At 37.8% G+C, this 21,500-nt stretch overlaps 1 protein-coding gene across 1 annotated transcript; it reads right to left on the bottom strand.

Moving 5' to 3' along the window:
* Positions 1-819: 819 nt before the first annotated feature.
* On the bottom strand, positions 820-11,536 carry kcnj12a (potassium inwardly rectifying channel subfamily J member 12a). Its single transcript, XM_082183489.1, has 2 exons — positions 10,744-11,536; positions 820-4,491 (listed from the first exon to the last, which is right to left on the bottom strand). The coding sequence occupies exon 2, from the start codon at positions 4,331-4,333 to the stop codon at positions 3,017-3,019; it is 1,317 nt and encodes a 438-aa protein (XP_082039615.1). The 5' UTR covers positions 4,334-4,491; positions 10,744-11,536; the 3' UTR covers positions 820-3,016.
* Between the last annotated feature and the right edge of the window lie 9,964 nt (positions 11,537-21,500).

Raw genomic sequence — 21,500 nt, 5'->3', positions numbered from 1 at the left:
TACACCCAGGATGGCTTGAGGGGCGAGTCAATTGTGGGATAATTTATTTTTATTTTTGGGTGAATTATTCCTTTAATGCCTTGCCCCCATAGACTTCCTCAGTGCATTACTGTAAACATGATTTTTGTTTGCTTTTACATGAAATGCTGGTGAAGTTATGTAATTTCTGTAATAATTGACAGCTTTATTTAACCTGGAACATCCCTTTAAATGAACTGCTAAAATGCATCAAGATGTTGTGAGGTTTTTGTCACAATAATAGAAAAGAGAAGATGATGAAATGCAGATTGTACTCAACACTCAGTCGGACCGTGTGCATAGATCAGTGAATACTATCATACTCAATCGTTATATTTCAAGTTAGTTCGGCATGTAGTTTCTTTTTTAAATATGAATAGAAATGCAGTAAATGTTGGCATTCTTGAATCCCATTCTGTTTATGAAAAATTCGGCAGGAAGTTGAAATATATTAAGACAGGTAAATGTATTAAAATACGACATTTGAAGGGAAGTTTCTGGATTCACACAGAGTTTTCTATCAGGCGTTTCTGTCAGAGTCTCAGGGACAAAAGATTAAGTATCTAAACAATTCAAATAAGATGATTATCCCAGTGAGTTCTCTGAAGATCTGCCACTATATTAGGTTACATGGTGCAAACTGATAATGTCTACATTATATATCTCTCTACCTAAATATATATCTCTATTTTGCTGTAAATATATCTAACAAATATGCAGGAGCATGTTGTAGTTTTAGGAGTGTTTGCCATTTAACCTTCTCCTTGTGCGTCTCACATGAGGCATTGTGCTCAGCTGCACAAACACACACACACACACACACACACACACACACACACACACACACACACACACACACACACACACACACACACACACACACACACACACACACACACACACACACACACACACACACACACACACACACACACACACATACACTCAGGTGCTCACATTGTTCACATGGTCTGGGTAGTGCAGTTGTAAAGGGGAATTTATCATGTCTCACTGATCAGTGTGTGTGTAGATCTCCAGGGATAGTGTGCCCCGGCATTGCTTGTCATTTGTGCTTGGATTGAATGCAAAAATAAATGGACTAATATCTTTCTTTCTTTTCTTTGTAAATGTAACATTGTCTTTGTTTTTCTCTTGCTAGAAATTAATATCGCACACAAAACCATGAATCTATGCAGAAATATTTACACATTAAAGGAATAGCACACCAAAAATAATGTTCATTATTTTGTCATAGTTTACTCACTCTCATGTGAGTTTCAAATGTGTATGCGGTTTTTGTTTTGTTTTGTGGAACACAAAAGATGATTTATTTTAATTTTTTTTAAAGAAAATGCTTTTTTTACATAATGACAGTTTACAGTAGGGTTGCAAAATTCTAAGTTTCTATTGGAATGAACAAGAATATATGGGAATTAATAATTAAAATTAAATTAAAATTTTAAAATTGTAGTTTAACTTAAATACTTAGTTGAAAAAACATCTTACAGCTTAATCTTGGTTAAAAACAACAATTTTAATGGGACATATTTTGGGTGGGGAGGGGAGGATGTGCTTTCATTTCACATTTTGAATGGGATTTTTTTGGGGGGGAATCATAGGAAATATGTTTATTTTATTCAACATTCATGTTTATTTGTTGTTTAATGAAAGAATCAATTAAAGTTCTACTCACAAATAAATAAAAAATGTGTATTAGTTTGCATGCATGTCTGCTTATAATGTTTATATTTATGTTTGTATATGATACAGTTTGTATAAATTACCCAGAATTTCCAGTTAATTCCAAATAAATTTTCAACTTGAAATATTTCCAAAATTCCCCATGGAAAGTTTCTGGAAATTTACAGGAAATTTTCTGTCCCTTTGCAACCCTAGTTTATTGTGACCATGGCTTTTAAAAGTCCATACGACTGTATTCAGTCCTCTGAAGCCAAATTATAGATTTCTGAAAACAAGTGGTGCAGGGTGGATATAAGTGTTTATAAAATATATCGAAACACATTATAAGAAATAAATTACAATTTATAATAAATATATCAAAAAACATATAATTTAAATCTTTTATATAATTTTTCATTTCATATTTAAGAAAAAATAAGAATTTGATATATCATTTTAATATAATTATAAAAAATGTTTTTTACAAGTATATATATTTTTTGTTATTATAACTTTTCGAAATATTTCCTTTTGTAATCCACGGAAGACAGTCATACAGTTTTGGAACTACATGAGAGTGAGTACAGGTGAAACTATAAAAATTTGAATATCTTGCAAAAGTTCTTGTATTTCAGTAATTCAATTTAAGGTGAAACTAATATATTGTATAGACTCATTACATGCAAAGTGAGATATTTCAAGCCTTTATTTGTTATAATTTTGATGATTATGGCTCACAACTTATGAAAATGTAAAACATTTCAGAGATTTTGAATTTAGAGTTTGCATAAGCTGTAAGCCATAATCATCAAAATTATAACAAATAAAGGCTTGAAATATCTCACTTTGCATGTAATGAGTCTATATAATATATTAGTTTCACCTTTTAAGTTGAAATAAATTGAAATTACTGAAATAAATGAACTTTTGCGCGATATTCAAATTTTTTGAGTTTCACCTGTAAATCATTTTTTAGAATTTTCATTTTTCGGTGAACTATCCCTTTAAGAATCAAGAGTTAAACAGCTAAACTAGTATCATGAAACAAAACGAGGAAAAGATTCAAGTTTTCCGTGCAGGATAAAAAGATTCCTACTGCCTCTCTCTCTCTCTCTCTCTCTCTCTCTCTTTCTTCGAATCGGCCTCTCCCCTCCGCTACACGTCGCTCCAGCTTTCACACATTCACCCGTTTGTTCATTGCTCATTCACTCGCTCACTCTCTCCGTATGGCACTTTGCATTGTTCTGCATTTTAGAAGCTCCAGTGTCTCCAGGAACGAAACACGAAATTCGAGTATCAAAAAGGTCATAGTAAAGGTTCATATCTCTGACTCCCTTCGGTATGACCTTTGCTCCGCGCAGCGAGGGTTCTGCAGTCGTTCGAAATCATGTCGAGGCGTTCTCTCCGGGCTGAGGCTCCTCGCTCGCTCTGGCTTTATCCTTTCCGGACTGTCGTCGTCCTCCTCTTCGTGGCTCAGGATCGCCAGCTCGTTCTCGTAGCAGAAGGAGTTGGCGCTGGGCACCACCAGGTACTTGTTTTCCATCATGTCCTTGGCACTGCAGCGAGGGGTGGACGGCACCTCGTAGGTCTTGTGGAAGTGTGAGTAATCAACCTTGTATTGGTTCTTTTCCTCAAACAGCACCGGCTCGAATCGATGCCCCCAGAGGATCTCGCTAGCCAAGTAGGAGCTTCTCGCCTGTGCCGTCATGGCTGTCGCCTCCACCATTCCCTCCAAGATGACCACGATCTCAAAATCCGCCGTTTCGAGATCCTGCTTAGCGACGCCGAACAGAGGACTCTCCTGGTCGATTTGATGCAGGATAGTGATTGGCGAGACTAGGAAGATGCGGTCCAGCCCTTTGTCGAAACCGACATTGATGTCCAGCTGGTCGAGTGGGATGTACTCGCCTTCGACCGTAACCCGCGGTTTGATGAGCTGCGCTCGGACGTGTGCCTCAACGATGTGACTCTTTCGCAAGTTCCCCACCCGCCACATCAAGCACAGTTTCCCGTCACGCATGGCGATGATGGCGTTCTGCGAGAACAATAGAGTCTGCGCTCGCTTCTTAGGACGTGCCATTTTGGCCATGATTGCTCCGATCATGAAGCAGTCGATGATGCTGCCCACGATGGACTGGAAGACCACGAGAAACACCGCGACGGGACATTCTTCCGTCACGCAGCGGAACCCGTAACCGATGGTTGTTTGCGTCTCGATTGAGAACAGGAACGCCGCGATGAAACCGTTCACCTGCAGAACGCACGGCGTGAAGTTGTCGTCGCCCGCCGGGTTGTCCAGATCACCGTGGAGAAGCGCGAGAACCCAAAACGCCAAGCCGAACGCCAACCAGGAAATCACGAAGACTAGCGTGAAAACGATCACTAGGTAGCGCCAGCGGATGTCCACGCAAGTGGTGAATATGTCCGCCAGGTAGCGCTGGGACTTCTCATCCATGTTGGTGAACTGCACATTGCACTGTCCATTCTTCTTCACGAAGCGGTTGCGACTTTTCCGTCGAGTGTGGATTTTGCCGTTGCCATATCCATTCATCCCTCCGCCATGCATGGTGGTTAAACGCAGAGCATCCTCCTCCGTCGACACGATACTGTAGCGACCGATCCGACCCACGCTCATCCTCTTTAGCGCTCCACCTTCCTATTTTTCCAATCTGGTGTTCCCTCTCTTTTGGAGCGGATTAGTAGTAGTACGAGTCCAGGGTGGTGGGTGGTTCAGTTGTAGTGATGTTGGGTCAGATCCAATCAACAGTAGAAGCACTTCGGTTTCCTCAGACCCTTGGGAAAAACAAACAGATCATCATCAGTTCATAAAACTGTGAATGAGAGTGGTGGCATTTGAGAGTGACTCTGCATATAAAAACATTCTTATATCAAAGTAATCGTTTTTTATGCAAAGCAATTTGCAGTATTTATTATTATAGAAAATATATTGTTTATAATTATTAAAGAAAATTACATTTGTAGTCAAAACTAAACTGTTTTATTTTGCTTACTTCCTCTGTTTCATGAGTTTGTTGCAGGTCTTTCTGCTTTCTTTCTGAAGAATACATGCAATTCTGCCATAAAATGTGATGGAAAGGAGATCTGTGGCCCTTGATGCCTTAAAATGCGATCTAGGTTGGAAGGTCACTAGATTTTAGAGGCAAAATATGTTTTCACCTACTTCAGTTTCACCTTGATTCAGACTGTGACATTGGTGTGTGTTTGATGTTTGGACAAAAAAACGATCAAAAAGAGGAATTGAGGCTTTTTTGTTTTGGGGCTGATATTTATGATATTAGTTTGGCATTGCACAGGCTGGATATTGTATGAAATTAGTGTGTCGAGGTCGAGGCATGGACCCTCGCTGGATTCATTTCAGGTTTTTCACGTATGTGTTTTCGTTCTCGGCTTCTACATTATTGATCAGAGCTCTGTTTTAAAGCTGCTTAACACAACAGAGATGTTCTGGCTATCCGATCACACACACACACACACACACACACACACACACACACACACACACACACACACACACACACACACACACACACACACACACACACACACAACCACAGATGTCCCTCAAGAATCTCAAATCTTACCCTCCGAAACGCCAAAGTAAAGATGACGTAAAAGGGGTGTTGACAATTTTGGATTATGTGCGAGAGCCCCGTGTGTGTTTGAGAGTGTTTGCGCACACATGCTTGAGTTTTAAACACATCATTCAGACACTCAGGAGACCAGTGTCTGTATGAGGCTTTGGCCATGGGTGCCGTCCCACAATCCTCTAGAGACGCTAAGTGGGTTGAAGGGGGGGAGGGCGATGAGTTAGCTGGGCATACACAGAAAATTAACATAAGACTTGGGAAAAAATGAAGGTTATGAAGCAAAAAATAGGGGAGAGAGACAGAACTGATGTACGACAAAGACCAAGAAGGGAGGAAACCCTGTGGCCTGATATCTAAATATATACAGTCAGCGCTCAGAGAGGTTTCGTGCTTTATTTGTCTGGCCTGCTTCTGCATATCATAGAGCGACGTCATTACTGTCACACTTACACTTCCCATTTATATTTCAAATGAATTTCTGTTCTTCAGGAGAACATCAGTGTTATCATAACCCATTGCCTTGACTCATTATGATCTTTTTACTTCCACCTGTGTCTCATTATCTTGTTAATGCTTGCCTAATGATCTTTTTACTTCCACCTGTGTCTCATTATCTTGTTAACGCTTGCCTATGTGAGCCCTGTGTTTTCACTCATTCTTTGCGAAGTCTTGTATGTTGTTACACTGCATTTCTGAGCTTTATCCTGGATTCCTGTGTCTTAGTTATTTGATTCTCTCCCCATATTCTGGATTATCCTTTTGCCTGTGTTTTTCCCCCTGTTGCTTTTTTGGATTGTTTGCCCCTTTGCTCTTTATATGGACTAGGATTGTCCCAATAAAGCTGCATTTGGATCTTCAACCCAAGTCTTGGAGCAATCCGTAATATTATGTAATATATAACCTCTGTATTTTCTTTACATTTTCTGAACAAACTGTAAGTGGTGTTTACTTGTGAAAAAGTTTCCATGATGCTAGGGTGTTGTGGGTGGTTGCCAGGGTGTTGCTATGTGTCACTTTTAAAGTGTAATTTAGCATGTGGGGTTGCTAGTTGGTTGTTAGGGGATATGGGTGGATGTTGCCTACTGGTCTAAAGCCGTATGATCTATTATAGTCCTTTACGACTGTTGCGTGTCAGACTGTACAAACATGATCTCCATTGTAAGCACTGTAGGGTCTCAGTTGTCATTAGAGATTTACATCATCAGTCTGTGACACGTTCGGAAACTAAACTGCATTTCATGTGGGATAGAAATGGTGCTAGCAAACAAAAACAATCTCTAGTGTTCATTTTGATCATGGCTTTTCTTGAACAGTAAACTGGAAAAAAATGAAGACGTGTGTGTGTGGAGCAAGTGCTGGTTTGTCGTCGTCACACTAATGAGGTTCTGTGTTCCTATAAGTTTTTGATTTGATAGGAGAAGTCACACTGTAGGACTGTGCCTCAAAACTTCTGACTCTGCCAGAATTTCACTTTTAATCGCAATGGTCATTAATCGGCTGTCTGCGGACCTGTCAAACCAGCGATCAAAGACTTTAGATTTTGGCCTAGGATCAGAGGAATCTTTAAGGATTTGCAAAATTTGCTTCAGACGGCCAAATCGTACAGTGTGACCCGGCCCGACCTCAAGTTTATATGATATTTTGTTCTCTAGATTTAGTCCATCTAGCTACTATGGTTAACTATGAAGAGAATACACTTTTTGTGATTTTTCTTTTTCTTTTTTTCCCTTCCTTTTCAAAATTTTCATAACAGGGTCTGTTTGTTTGGTGTGATACTGATACTGATGTATGATAACATCATTACATAATTACAGCGGCTGAAGCGTCTCTGTGCTGTCTGCCTTCTACCTGAAAACATGATACCTGATCTGTGCACACTCATGCATTCATACACACACACACAGAAACACCGTAGTGTTGTCTTGTCTCTGAGCTCTCGGTGTCTTGCATCATTTCAGGGCCATCAACAGCATCAGGCCACAGTTGTCTCGAGTAACAGAGTTTGAAAGAGAAAGCTTTAGATAAAAATCTGCAATCCTGCAGTAAAAAACGTACAATTGGTATCGAATAAAAACATACTTTTTCATGCAATTAAATGCATTCACTGTAAAAAGGAAACGCAATGTTTTCATGTGATTAGACAACAAATAAAAACTAAGTTTTAAACAAAATAAAAATACACAATTGCGCCAGTGAACGTGATTTTAAGGGTCAGATCAGGTAGAAATAGCACTTTAGCAACTGTTCTGCATAGATGTAGAAATGTAACAAATTGTGAAGTATTGTGCATGAACAAGAAGCGATCTTTTATCAAAAAGTGAATGAGATTGTAACTAAAGTTGTGACGTATGGTGGTGTGTTGGCTGATTTGGGGCTATGGTTCACCCTCAGGAGGTAGTTGACTTGTAAGGGAACGGTGAGTTCTAGGTTGTAGCAGCAGATTTGACCGGGGAATGTCATGATGTCTGTCCGTGAACCGAAGCGGAGCAGAATGTAGGTCATGGGAATGACAGAGGCAGGGTTTTTCTCAGTATTCTGACATGAAAATATAGAAAATTTACCCTAACACAAATGAGCTATTGTTGCATGACCTGAAGCAGAAAGTTAAAGGATTTAAGTTAACCGTGTTTGCTCAATATACTTACTTACATATTGAAATATCACTGTAAAAACAAACGTACTCAATCAAATTTAGGTAACAATTTGCACTCTATTTGTTTGGGTAATGTTCATCCCATATGTTGAGTAAATCTAACAATGCAATGCCAACTAATAATTCCTTATAAAAAGTGAGTAATATGAACTCGTGATGTTATTGAATGTTTACATTTTAAATGTCATACATAACTGAACATTAAACAGGTCTTTCCCTTTACTCAAAAACACATAAAATAACACTTCATTTCAACATATTCTCTCCTGATCAAGCCATGCAAAGCATGCTGGGAACTAAAAATCCACTGCCCAGTTTCAGTTAATGCTGCAAAATGTCAACTAGAAAGAAAACGAAAGTAAACTTTGAAGTTTTACATATTTAAGTAGATTGGACACAATTAGATTAAGTTGAAACAAAATATTCAGCAGTTGTTTTGCTTTAATTCATTTTAGAGTAAATTTAACAAGCATTTTTTTGTAATTAAAAGTTGTTACTGTACGTCGTCAAGTCAAAAATATAATTTAATCTGACTAAAAGAACAAGACTACCAGGTCACATCAACAGATGCTGCAATGTTGACAGCATCTCTAGTTGCGATAGATAAACCAACGGTTTGTCACTCTCAAATTCTCTCTGTTGGCTTTTAATCAGGTTACCATGTGGTCCATTAATTATTTAATAATTTGCAGTATTGAATTGCTTTTTTATCATCATCTAACTTTGCAGAAACCTTGAGATGGCAGGTGAGATTCTGTCCAGAAAGTGTAGATGAGAGGAATTATACTGTCACGCCAGAATTACATCTTCCCACAATGTACTTTGACGTTGCATATGTTGATTTGGTTGTATTTGACGATGAACTGACCTGAACTTCAAAGCCAACGTTAGTCTCCAAATATCTTTTGAGTATTTGACTTAGTTTAAATGTGACAGACTGACATTTTTCTTTTAACATCTTTTGACATCCTAACAGGGCCGTTCTTATGATATGGAGAACATCATGATTAATGACTCCATGTTCGCTGCGTGTGGCCTAGTTTTCTGCAGGATTTAATGCTAATCTGACATTACCTGCTGTTTTCTTCATACAGTTTCTGTGTCAGGCAGTTATTTCACAGCAATATTGGTAACACTTAAAAAATTGCATTATGCAATGCTTGACAGATCATTAGGTAATGTTAAAATTATAATCAGAATTAATATTCAAGCCTATATTGTTAAAAAGCCGTTTCATGCATATTCATATTTGAACTTGTAACTTTTGCTCTGATTTGATATAAAATATATAGTTATTACATAGTTACATTTTTACTGTACTATTTTAATAATGTATTATTTGAATTTTTGTGTTTAATGGTGCAGGTACCGGACAATTACATGCTCAGCTGTGCCTCAAAAAGCAAAAAAACTAAACATAAGTCGCTGTGCAAGTTCAACAAATAATGTATTATGCAGAGTAAAGCCCCAGTCGGATTGTTTGTGTCCATGTGAAAGTGGTCAGTGATGCATTTCTACACGTCTGGTTGAATTATTCATATGCATGTGGATTTTACATTGTTTTGTTGGTCATCATCATGATGGTGTTGGTGATTCTTTATCATTTTAACCTGTGTAAATACTATAAAATACTCTTAAAAATGAAGGTTCCAGAATGGGATTTTTGCAGCAATAACACAGAAGAACCATCTTTTTTCTTATTGTGAAGAACTTTTTTCCACCATAAAGAACCTCCTGTGCAATGCAAAGGTGGATGTCAAAGGTTCTTAATGAAAGCATCGATAAATGTCGATAAAGAGCCTTTATTTTTAAGCGTGTATCAGATGAATGAGTAGTCTGGAGGCAGCAGGAGTGAGAGGAGCTCTGGCCTCTTTAGCAGGGTAACGGATGACATTAAAATGACCGTCACACTCTCACACACACACACTTTCATCTGTGCACACATCGCGTTCTGTGTCAACATTTTTACCTGAGTAGTTCCTGAAAAGAAGCATGTGCGAATCGGAAAGTGAGCTAAATCTGAGCAAACATTTAGGAAATGCGTAAAGTTTTCTTGTAGAGTTTGCTGTGTGGGTTCGTTATCCAAAGCTTGACGTCTGTTATGATGTCCTTCACTATTGGAATCTCAGGGAAATAATATCAGAGATAAAGACACTTTACAGGCTCATTCTGTCCATTCTTGCACTATTATAAGTACGGCTTATTTTTTACTTTACTCAGATGGCAGCAAAAATATTCCTAAAGCACGCTCCGAAAAACACGCATGCATACTTAGTATGCATAACTTTCTGCTCAATATCAGGTCATTATAATCGGGTCAGTTAACGATGTTCTAATGAAGTTCAGTGACTGATGCTTCCCAGCGCACATTAAAACATTTATCCAATTGGGAGTTAAAATAACTGTTAAATAATTAATTAGTGTTAATATTTCTTATTATTAATGTAAATATTATATGTAATGAAATAGAACTGTAATTTTATTTACTAGTTATTTCATATTAACTTCTTATTTCATGTTTATTGTATCTAAACAGTTTGTTCAATAGTTCTGTTAGTTTTAGGCTATACTTGTGCTTAGACCCGTCGTATTAGACCCCAGCTGCTGTGCACTCATTGTTTAACCCTTTATGAACTTTCTCAGTTTATTTTTAGAGCATTGTTTTAATTTGCATTGACAGCAATGATGTAATATGTAATAAATGATGCATATAATTGAGATTCTAGCAGCTAAAAGTATATCAAATACCAACACATGGTAAAGTTTTAGACGGATGTTGCTTACCTTGCGTTTTGTAAGGGGTCCTCGCCCTCTGAGTGTGTGTGTGTGTGTGTGTGTGTGTGTGAGTGTGTGTGTGTGTGTGTGTGTGCACAATGACAGGACAAGTGTGCTATGGCGTTGTGGTTGCGTTATCCAAACTGGAGCATTTGATGAGAGCTTGTGCAGCTCGTGATGGGGATCCAGAGCTCTGCCATCTCGACCTCACACACACTCATTGTCCATTTCAGATTCATATCCTATGTTCCACTTGTTTTTTCATTCTTCCCATTTTTTAAAAAGCACATATATTCCAAACCAGAACCAGAGAAACGGCCCCAAACACTCTCTCCAGTTGAGTAAGTGAACGAGCAATGAGTTCTGAGTGAATCAAAGCATCAGTGAGCTCGTGATGGGCAGAAAGTCATGAAGAGATACTTGAGTTTGGAGAAGTGCATGTCCTCCTCCTCCTCTTCTCCACTCCTGATGGATTAAACACTGTCCTCTTTTCTTTCTGCACTCAGTCTGATCTTCTTGTCCCCCAGAACGAGGGAGGAATACGGCTGTTGTCTCTCATGCACCTGCTTGCTTCATCTTCATCTGCCATCAGATCTATCAGTGCTGCACTTTTCTCATCTCTGTCCGTCTCTCTCGTTCTCTCTCGATCTCTCTCACCCCACCCGCTCGTTTCTCCCTCCCACGGCACAAGCGCTCCAGCGTTTTGTCACTTGATGCTCTGCTGTGGTCATACGGACACACACACACACACACACACACACACACACACAGAGAGAGAGAAAGAGAGAGAACCTCACTAACTTTCTCATCTTCCTCCATGAAAAGGTTTTTTATTTGCTTGTGTCTGACGCTTTCCCACAGCACTCGTGACAATTTCATGACATCTGAGCAAATTTTACCACCAAATCACAATGCCATTACTGTAATGTTTTATCATTTATTAGATTCTCGTGACTGTAATACAGTAATTTGTAGTGTATTAAACCCTATAATACATTCATTTAAAAATAAAATCAGTACAAATGAACAAATACTGTTTTAATATTTTATTTTACTTTATTTTAATTGTAATATTTTACAATTTAATTTAATTATATTTACTGTATAATAGTAAAGAGTGTTATAGTACAATAATTATTAGCAAATATTAAAGGCAGTACAACATACCATTATAATGTATAAATATATTACAGTTTATATATATATATATATATGAAGAGTTCAGATGCAAAAGCCTCTAAGTGCCACCTGAAATTTTCTTCTAGAATGATAATTTTTATCAAGCTCGTATATTTAAGTTCAGTAATTGCACTTAATTGGCAATGAAAATTACCTATTAATTGTCATTTAAGTGAAATTAATAAACTTAAATATACGAGCTTGATAAAAATTATCATTCTAGAAGAAAATTTCAGGTGGCACTTAGAGGCTTTTGCATCTGAACTCTTCATATATATATATATATATATATATATATAATATTATTATTATTATTATTATATATATAAAAAAAAAATATATATATATATATATATATAAATTGTTTTTACTGTATTGTATTAAAGACTATTATAGTTCAATAATTAACACCTTAAATTAAGGTTTCATTTGTTAACATTATTAACTATATCAGATAACTTTTAAAATCTACATTTTTAAAATCAAAAGTTGTATTTGTTAACATTAATGCTCTTGGAAGTAACTAACAGTGAACAATTAGATTTTCACAGTGACTGATGTTAACAAAGATTAATAAATGCTTTAAAATATACATTGCTCATTGTTATTTCATGTTTGCTAATGCATTTACTAATGTTAACAAATGAGACCTTATTGTAAAGTGTTACCATTTTTTTTATTATAAAATCAAAATGTATAAAATGTATCATAATGTATGATTATCTTTTTCAATACAGTAATGCGATTGGATTTTAGGAGCTTTAATCTCATGACAGAATGTCATAATGCAAAAAAATGGATGACTGACGCATTGAACTTGAGTTATTTTGTTAGTATCACAAAATATTACTAACTGTAACTAATAGTGATGCTTTTCTTCTAGTTTTACCACTTCTGGCATTCTGTTTTTCGAAGTATTTGCCACAATTTTAGCTCAGAATGTTTGATACCCACCAAACATCAGCGGTTCTGTTTTTACCCACGAAACTGTGAAGATGTCAGTTTTCATTAAAACTGTTGTGAAACTCTCTCTCTCTCTGTTTGTGTGTGTGTGTGTGTGTGTGTGTGTGTGTGTGTGTGTGTGTGTGTGTGTGTGTGTGTGTGTGTGTGTGTGTGTGTGTGTGTGTGTGTGTGTGTGTGTGTGTGTGTGTGTGTGTGTGTGTGTCCAGCAGGCAGGTTCTGAACACTTGAAGTCTCCATGGTGATTGGCACACTCTCAGCGCTTTGCGGCGTTTGAGGTGTTTCCTGGAGAGAGTCAGGGTCTCCATGGTGATCTTGAGCTCGGCAGCATCACAGTTTCCAAAAATGAAACGGATAGATAGATGGAAATGTGAAGTACTGGAGGCTAAAACCAGAGCATGACACACAAACCTGTTGAAGAGCGCTCACACTGATGCTTTCATTAATGTCATGTGCAGCAGTCAGTGCGCTAAAAAAAGAAACACATTACATCATTATTATACGTTTTAAAGAAAATGGGAATGGTGTTTTCCCATGCAAAACTTTCCACAATTAGGATGTGCCAAGTGTTGTTCTAAGTATTTTTAACATGCAGATATAGTTGCTATAGAGCATTTTGGGATTGTAAAGATGTTGCTTTGTGGTTACTAGGGTGTTCAGGGAAGTTACTAAGATTTTCTGATTGTTTTTAACATGTTGCAATTCAGTTTGGGTTGTTTTCATGTTGCTATGACATCTCTAGGGGTTGTTAGGGCCTTACTATAGGGTTGCTTAAAGTGTTTAGAGTGTTTTTAGCACAGTTGCACAACAAGCCGCATGATTTCAGGAATGATTCAACAGCTCAGATTGGATAAGTTGGGTTTTAGTTTGTTCAAATCACTAACCCCAAGTAGGATCACTAAAAATAGTGATACTTGACTAAAAACCCCGCTAGCTAAGCAGCTCCTGGTTTACTTGCATCCCTCTCTTCAGACTCCTGTGTTCTGTTCGCTTCTGGAAATGTAAAATAGAAGATTATTGTCCTCCCACATGCAGACTATTGTTCTGAGAACTTGCTCTCGCTCTCGCTCTCGCTCTCGCTCTTGCTCTCTCTCTCTCGCTCTCTCTCTCTCTCTCTCTCTCTCTCTCTCTCTCTCTCTCTCTCTCTCTCTCGCTCTCTCTCTCTCTCTCTCAGATTTTGGGCCCTATTTTAACGATCTGAAATGCAAGTATCAAATGCGAAACGCAAGTAACTTTGTGGCGGGATCTAATCTAAAATCTAAAATGCAAATCTAAAATGGGTTGGTCTGAAGTAGCTTCATTACTCATAGGTGTGGTTTGGGCGTAACGTGAAATAAATCAATCAGATCGACATCTCACATTCCCTTTAAGAGCAGGCGCGCTTGTTCCATGGCGGATTGCTATTATAACGGCGGATTTGCCAGGCGCGCGCCAGGAGCGGTTCACAGCCGAGGAGACCGATGTTCTCGTAAGGGCCGTAAAACACAGAGAAGTGACATTGTATGGGGATGGAGAAACACACCCAAATCAGCTTCGATTAAACAGGCGTATAAATAATTTTGATAAATGTGTAAGCTAGATTTGTCTATTTTTTTTTACATCTTCATGGATACCACAATGATTTCCCTCATGTGGTAATATTTTTCCTTGTAATTATGTATGGTTTGCAAAAATTGGAACTGCTGCGTCTGTGCGTTGTGCACATGCTACATTATGGCCAAGCATGCGCCCTTAAAATAGCATCTGAATAATGCGCCACTGACTTTAGACTAGGTTTTTATTGTTTTCTGAAACTGCAAAATAGCACCAGGGAACGTTTGCGCCGGAACACGCCGCCTCTTTTCGCTGAACCGCCCCCGGGAGCGCAAGTTCATTCCCTAATTTACCTACGTGCGTCTGTGGAGGAAAAAGTTGATGTACAAAGTCAATTGTGCTGGGTGCAAGATAGGGCCCTGAGTCTTAGAGCCAGTTCCCATCGTTTCTCTTTTCTTTCATAATATGTGCTTTCTGTTTCTTATCCTTTCTCTCTTTTCACACCTTCATATTTTGGTTGTTCTTTTTTTTGCGCTGTGTGTTTGCAGTGATGATTTTGTTCTGGGATACATTCAGTGACTAAGTGTGACTCTGTCTGTGTGACTCTGTTTGCCCAGCAGAATATTTTATTACTCAGATGTTGCTCTTTTCGTAGGGCTGTTAGTGATTTTTATAATACCACTCAGAATGCCACTGGGTCAATGGCTTTTTAAAAATCTTTTCAAAATTGATGTAATGAGTGTTTTTGAGTCGGGTACAGTGTGTTTGAAACGAGTTTCAATTGTAAAAAAAAAAAAACATTTTATTGTCAGGAAGTTTTTGTCCTTATTGTCGTAATTTTATTGTGAAATCCTATCAAAGTAATGCTTAGAGTGTCTACAGTGCCTAATACATTATTATTTTGTGGTTGTGTGTTTTATTCATATTCATTTATAATTATTGCATTCTAGTTGCCTGGTATTTAGTATCTTTAGCATCTGCTGATTTTACTTTTGTTCCTGAGATTATTTTTGGAGGCTCTTAAAGCAACACCAAATAACTTTTCCTCTGCGGTCCCCCTACAGGTTGGAAGCGGAATTGTCCATTACCGCTGTCGTAAATAATTTAGCCTAGTTAATTTGTTTATCCAGCACCGGCTTTGGAATGAATGATGTCCACAGACAATGTAGAGTATGTTGCATGATTTTATGAAAGAATGATGTATTGCCACATCAGAAACGAAGAAAAACTAAATAATGACTATTGTAACACTTGCTGTAAACACTTTCTTTCTTATGTCTCATTCGAACTACAGAAACGCTACTACCATCCATCCATCCATCCATCCATCCATCCATCCATCCATCCATCCATCCATCCATCCATCCATCCATCCATCCATCCATCCATCCATCCATCCATCCATCCATCCATCCATCCATCCATCCATCCATCCATCCATCCATCCAAAAAATCGTACCCAAAAATTCTGCCATCATTTACTCAACCTCAAGTTGTTCTCTGAGTTTCTTTCTTCTACTGAACACAAAAGAAGATATTCTGAAGAAAGTCGGTAACCGAACAGTTGATGGACCCCATTGACTTCCATATTGTTTATTTTTTCCTTTTCCTTTTTTACTATGGGAGTCAATGGGGTCTATCAACTGTTTGGTCACTGACTTTCTTCAGAATATCTTCTTCTGTGTTTTTGGGTGAACTATCCCTTTAAATGTTATAAAATCCAGTTTGATTTTCATGCAAAAGGAGTCTATCCAAAAGTTTTCTTTTAGTGGTAGAATTTGGGTTGAGTTAATCTTTAGTCATTATAATTAGTTCAACTTAATTAAAAAATGTCCAATTTCAAGTCAATGGGGTGTTCTTATTTAGATATCTACTGAAATGTGTGTGTGTGTGTGTGTGTGTGTGTGTGTGTGTGTGTGTGTGTGTGTGTGTGTGTGTGTGTGTGTGTGTGTGTGTGTGTGTGTGTGTGTGTGTGTGTGTGTGCGTTGGTGTGTGTGTGTGTGTACAGGTGTATATTACATTGTGGGGAGTTTTTTTGAAAATGTAAAAATGCAAAAAGTTGTGTGTGATGGGTAGGTTTAGGGGTCGGGTTAGTGTGTGTGCGTTGGTGTGTGTGTGTGTGTACAGGTTTATATTACATTGTGGGGAGTTTTTTTTGAAAATGTAAAAATTCAAAAAGTTGTGTGTGATGGGTAAGTTTAGGGGTCGGGTTAGTGTGTGTGTGTGTGTGTGTGTGTGTGTGTGTGTGTGTGTGTGTGTGTACAGGTTTATATTACATTGTGGGGAGTTTTTTTGAAAATGTAAAAATGTAGAAAGTTGTATGTGATGCGTAGGTTTAGGGTTCGGGTTAGTGAGTGTGTGTGTGTGTGTGTGTGTGTGTGTGTGGAGATGAGAGAGAGCGACTCAGCAAGGTTAAAGAGAGAGACAGGTTGGGTTAAAGTTGAGGTGGAGGGGAGTCTGTAGAGGGATGAGGGATGGAGAGAGACAGAAGCGAGGACAGAGGTGACAGCAGTGCGGATCTAATGGCCGATAGTTTTTCACACCCGCGGACTCGTAATGACAGACTGAGATCAGCGCTAAACACCCTGTGACTGAGAGAGACCCACACACACGTCTCACAGTTCACAGTCTCACAGAAACGCGTCCAGGTCACATTTCACAACTATAAAGCATTTTTGTATTTTGGCACAATAATAATGAAATAATATTATCTCCTATATTAAAATATTATATAATTTTGAAATATTATATAACACTTAATATGGGTTAATATAGGTTAGACTTGCAGTATGTTATGATAAATAACTAGGCCTATAGGTTCCTTTTGCAGTTGCAATATGTAATATTTAAATATTTTAGAAAATTTGGTATATAATTTCTGGTGACCACAATAAACTCGATATTTATATTTATTATAAATCCATTCCTCCATCTCTGCGCGCACACACACACACACACACACAGGCGGGTCAGTGTCGAGTGTGCGAGTGTCGTGCCACTTTCTCTGGTCGTGAGATGTGATGTGCTTCGACGGCTCCTGGGGGCGGATCTTCCCTCTGATTGGCCGATTCTCAGCGGGGCTCTCCACGAGTGTGCCAGGTCTGTGCCAACCCCAGAGCATCATGGGAAAAATTGGACAAGAGAATGTCCTCTTTTGCTCTCTTTTTACCACCTGTTTGTCCTGTAAGGTTTTCTTGGCTGTAAACTTCATCAGCTCTTCAGTGCTAATTTTAGCCTCCTTAACATTAAGGACCTCTCATGATGGAGAGAGACGTGTGTGTGTGTCGAAGAGATAAATCGTGAGAGTGATGTGTGTCTGCCTGAGCATTGACAAGTGTTTGTGTGTGTGTGTGTGTATGTGTGACTGGTGCTATTTGTAGCCGGTTAGCCTCTCAGGGAGTTAAATCCATCTGCCAGCAGAACCCAGTTTAGTCCAGAACACACACTCACACACACACACACACACACACACACACACACACACACACACACACACACACACACACACACACACACACACACACACACACACACACACACACACACACACACACACACACACACACACACACACACACACACACACACACACACACACACACACGCATTGCAGCCAAGAGATCTGTTCCTGTCTGCATTATTTTAGGTCTTTATGAGTTCTTCCAGAAAATTGCTGATGCGAAGGTTATAGAACATTCAAGATGACTTAATGACTTCTCTGTGGACTGGTTGAAAAAGACTAAAAACATATTGTTCAATTAGTTAATAATTATGCTTTACATTCACAATTCATCCTAAAATATTTGAAGTTTAACTTATTTTTGTTGTTGCTTTACAAAAAAGACAATAAATCAACATTTGTTTTGACATGTTAAAGCATTTCTTACTCTCTAAATCAGTTGGAGAATATAATTGTGTATGCTCGCACCAAGATAAACAAAAATAATTGTGTGTGTGTGTGTGTGTGTGTGTGTGTGTGTATGTACAATACTACCATCTGGCATAAAAAAGAAATCGTTTTTACCTGAAATAGTTTTTTTAATTTTTTTTTTAACTTTTTTAGTAGCACATAATATGGCAACCCAAACCTGATCTATAATACTAAGAGTATTATATCTATAATACTGATCTATAATACTATAACATAAGAGTTTATGAGCTTTATGAACATCCCGCATCCACTGCAAACACACAGTGACAAAATACATACAAATTCGGGCTATTTTTACTGACCCTCATGTCGTTCCAAACCTGTATGTTGTTGTTTTTGTGAAAAAAAAAAAAATTGTTACGCAGCATTTTTGCATAAATTGATTTTTGCATAAATTGTCCATGTTTGTCAAGCACCAAAAGAAAAAAAAAGCGTAAAAATGATTCTGTGTGCTAATTGTGTGTTGTAATTGAACAATGCTAATTTTGAATTTTGGGCATGAATGCAGATAAGGCATGAGAAGGGGAAAATTACTAGTGAATAACTTTTTAAATGTCTGTCAATTCCATATGATTTTCCATATGATATTCAATCTTCAATATAATTTCAGAAGACGTTTATATGCGTTTTCTTTTTCATGCTTTTTTTGTCCTATTTGTAGCTTAGCCTCTTCAGTTATTGTACAGAATAAGGTGCATAATCATTCATCAAAGATTTCTACTTTGTGTTCAACTAGATACCAGCATACAGGCTTGGAGTGATATGAGGGTGACGAAAGGTCGACTATTGATTTGGAGTGGTGTGTGTGAATGGACATACAGCATGAGATAGACATTTAACGCAGCAGGTCTCTGGCAGAGTGTGTGTGTTTGCGTGTGTTTGGTAAATGGGTTGGTCAGGCATATGCCGACTGGCTGAGGCATATGGTGGAGTGACAAGAAGGTCTAACTTCAGGCAGTTCAGAGAGAGAGAGACAGAGAGAGAGAGAGAGAGAGAGAGAGAGTGATGTAACTGTGTCTGTTCATTGAATTCATTTTGAATAATGAAATGTTTTGACATACTAAACATAAAAAAACTACATATTCAGATCATAAATTAAACAAAGTTCTCATTACTGTAATGCAGAAATATTATGACACTCTACCATTCAAAACTTTCGGGTCAGTGATATATATATATATATATATATATATAAAGAAATGTATACTTTTATTAAGCTAGGATGCATTAAATTGTAATAATATTTTTTTTTTTTACAAATTTACATTATAAATAAATGCCATTCTTTTGAACTTTCTATTTATTAAAGAATCCTGAAAAATAAATATATTACAGTTTCCACAAAAATATTACTGTTTTCAACATTGATAATAATCAGAAATGTTTCTTGAGCAATAAATCATCATATTAGAATTTAGAATGATTTCTGAAGGATCATGTGACACTGAAGACTGGAGTAATGATGCTGAAAATTCAGCTTTGATCACAGGAATAAATTACACTTTAGTATATAATAGAATACAAAACTTATTCTAAATAGTAATAATATTTTCTTTTATTATGTTTTATTCGTGTATTTTTTTTATCAAATAAATGCATCTGTGGTGAGCAGACATTAAAAAATGTTACAGACCCAAAACATTTGAACGGAAGCCAGGGTATATCATTTTTAACTAAATATATTAATAATTTAATATATGGTAGTATTTGTTGTGCCTTTATGATGATTTAAATAAAAAAATTATGTGTTATATAAGAAGAATGGAGAATAAAAGCCTAATCTTTATGCAAAATATTATAGATAAAATGATTGCAAATAATGATCTGGACCTGTTTTTAAATGTATAAACAAACAATGATTATACATAAGTTCAGTTGCTATTATTTAGAGTGTTACATTATATCACACTAGCAATAGTATATGTTAAAATGCCAAGTAAATAACTTGGTTAAACAATAATTGTGAATATATGAATATTGTTACTCAGTAGTGACCTAACATGGTCTGATACCATCGTAAACGTGTGGTGAGCAACACTGTGTTGATAAATGCGTGTGTGTGTGTGTGTGTGTGTGTGTGTGTGTGTGTGTGTGTGTGTGTGTGTGCTGGTCATATCTGGGCTGTTGCATCAGCTTCATTCTCCCAGGCTTTGCTGTAATGCAGTGTTTCCGCTCCGTGTCCGGACCCCTCATTCCCTCTTTGTTCCCATCAGTGCACATGGATTTAGCCGGACTAATTCAGTGCTTATCCATCACAGCACGGCTTGCACTTTTCCACGGGCACTGAACCTCTGCGTGGGTCACTGTAGGGCGAGAAGGCCTTCGGAAATCTCATTCGAGTCACTAACATCACGCCAATCTGAGAAGTTGTGATTGTGAAGATTATTGTTATGAGGAATTTTGGTTTGGTTTTCTTGACCAAATTGTAAGATCAACAGTGCAAAGTTCTGGTGAATGTGTTGAAATGTGCGACAGAAGCCGTTATCATGTGATGACCAGCAGTTCCTCCTCAGTGTCTCTCTTTGTCTCGCGGACACACTTAAACGCATCACACCAACACACTGCTGGGCTTTAGTGAGTCTCAGTTCGGTTGTCATGGATACTGCCACATACAGCGCCAGAAATTAAAATATATATATTTATTTTAAAGCTTCAATATGAGAATCCAACAGTACGCCACACTTACTTATCCTCTGTAGTCATAATTTAATGTCATAACATATATATAAAAATTGAAGTTCACCCAGTATTTGTGTATTTTTCTGGTTCTGGTTATCAAAGGTCACATGAGGTTCATCAAACGTGTGGTCATGAATCTCTCAGAAGCTGGACTGTGTGGGGTTTGATCACGGGTGTCAGTGTTCGGACGATGCCTCGCGGGGGTGACGCTCACATCAGCGGCCCTGCGGAGGTCCCGTGTGTGTGTGTGTGTGTGTGTGTGTGTGTGTGTGTGTGTGTGTGTGTGTGTGTGTGTGTGTGTGTGTGTGTGTGTGTGTGTGTGTGTGTGTGTGTGTGTGTGTGTGTGTGTGTGTGTGTGTGTGTGTGTGTGTGTGTGTGTGTGTGTGTGTGTGTGTGTGTGTGTGTGTGTGTGTGTGTGTGTGTGTATCAATAACATACAATACCTGGAAGATATCAAATTAGTAACGGATATCCAAAAAGGATT

The sequence above is a fragment of the Leuciscus leuciscus genome (assembly GCF_965113295.1).
Source record: "Leuciscus leuciscus genome assembly, chromosome: 11".
Lineage (NCBI taxonomy): Eukaryota > Metazoa > Chordata > Actinopteri > Cypriniformes > Leuciscidae > Leuciscus > Leuciscus leuciscus.
The sequence above is the reverse complement of the archived record's forward strand: the minus strand, read 5'-3'. Positions and strand labels throughout refer to the sequence as shown.

Coding starts and splice junctions, on each gene's coding strand:
- kcnj12a (XM_082183489.1), bottom strand. CDS start 4,333: ATGAGCGTGGGTCGGATCGGTCGCTACAGTATCGTGTCGACGGAGGAG.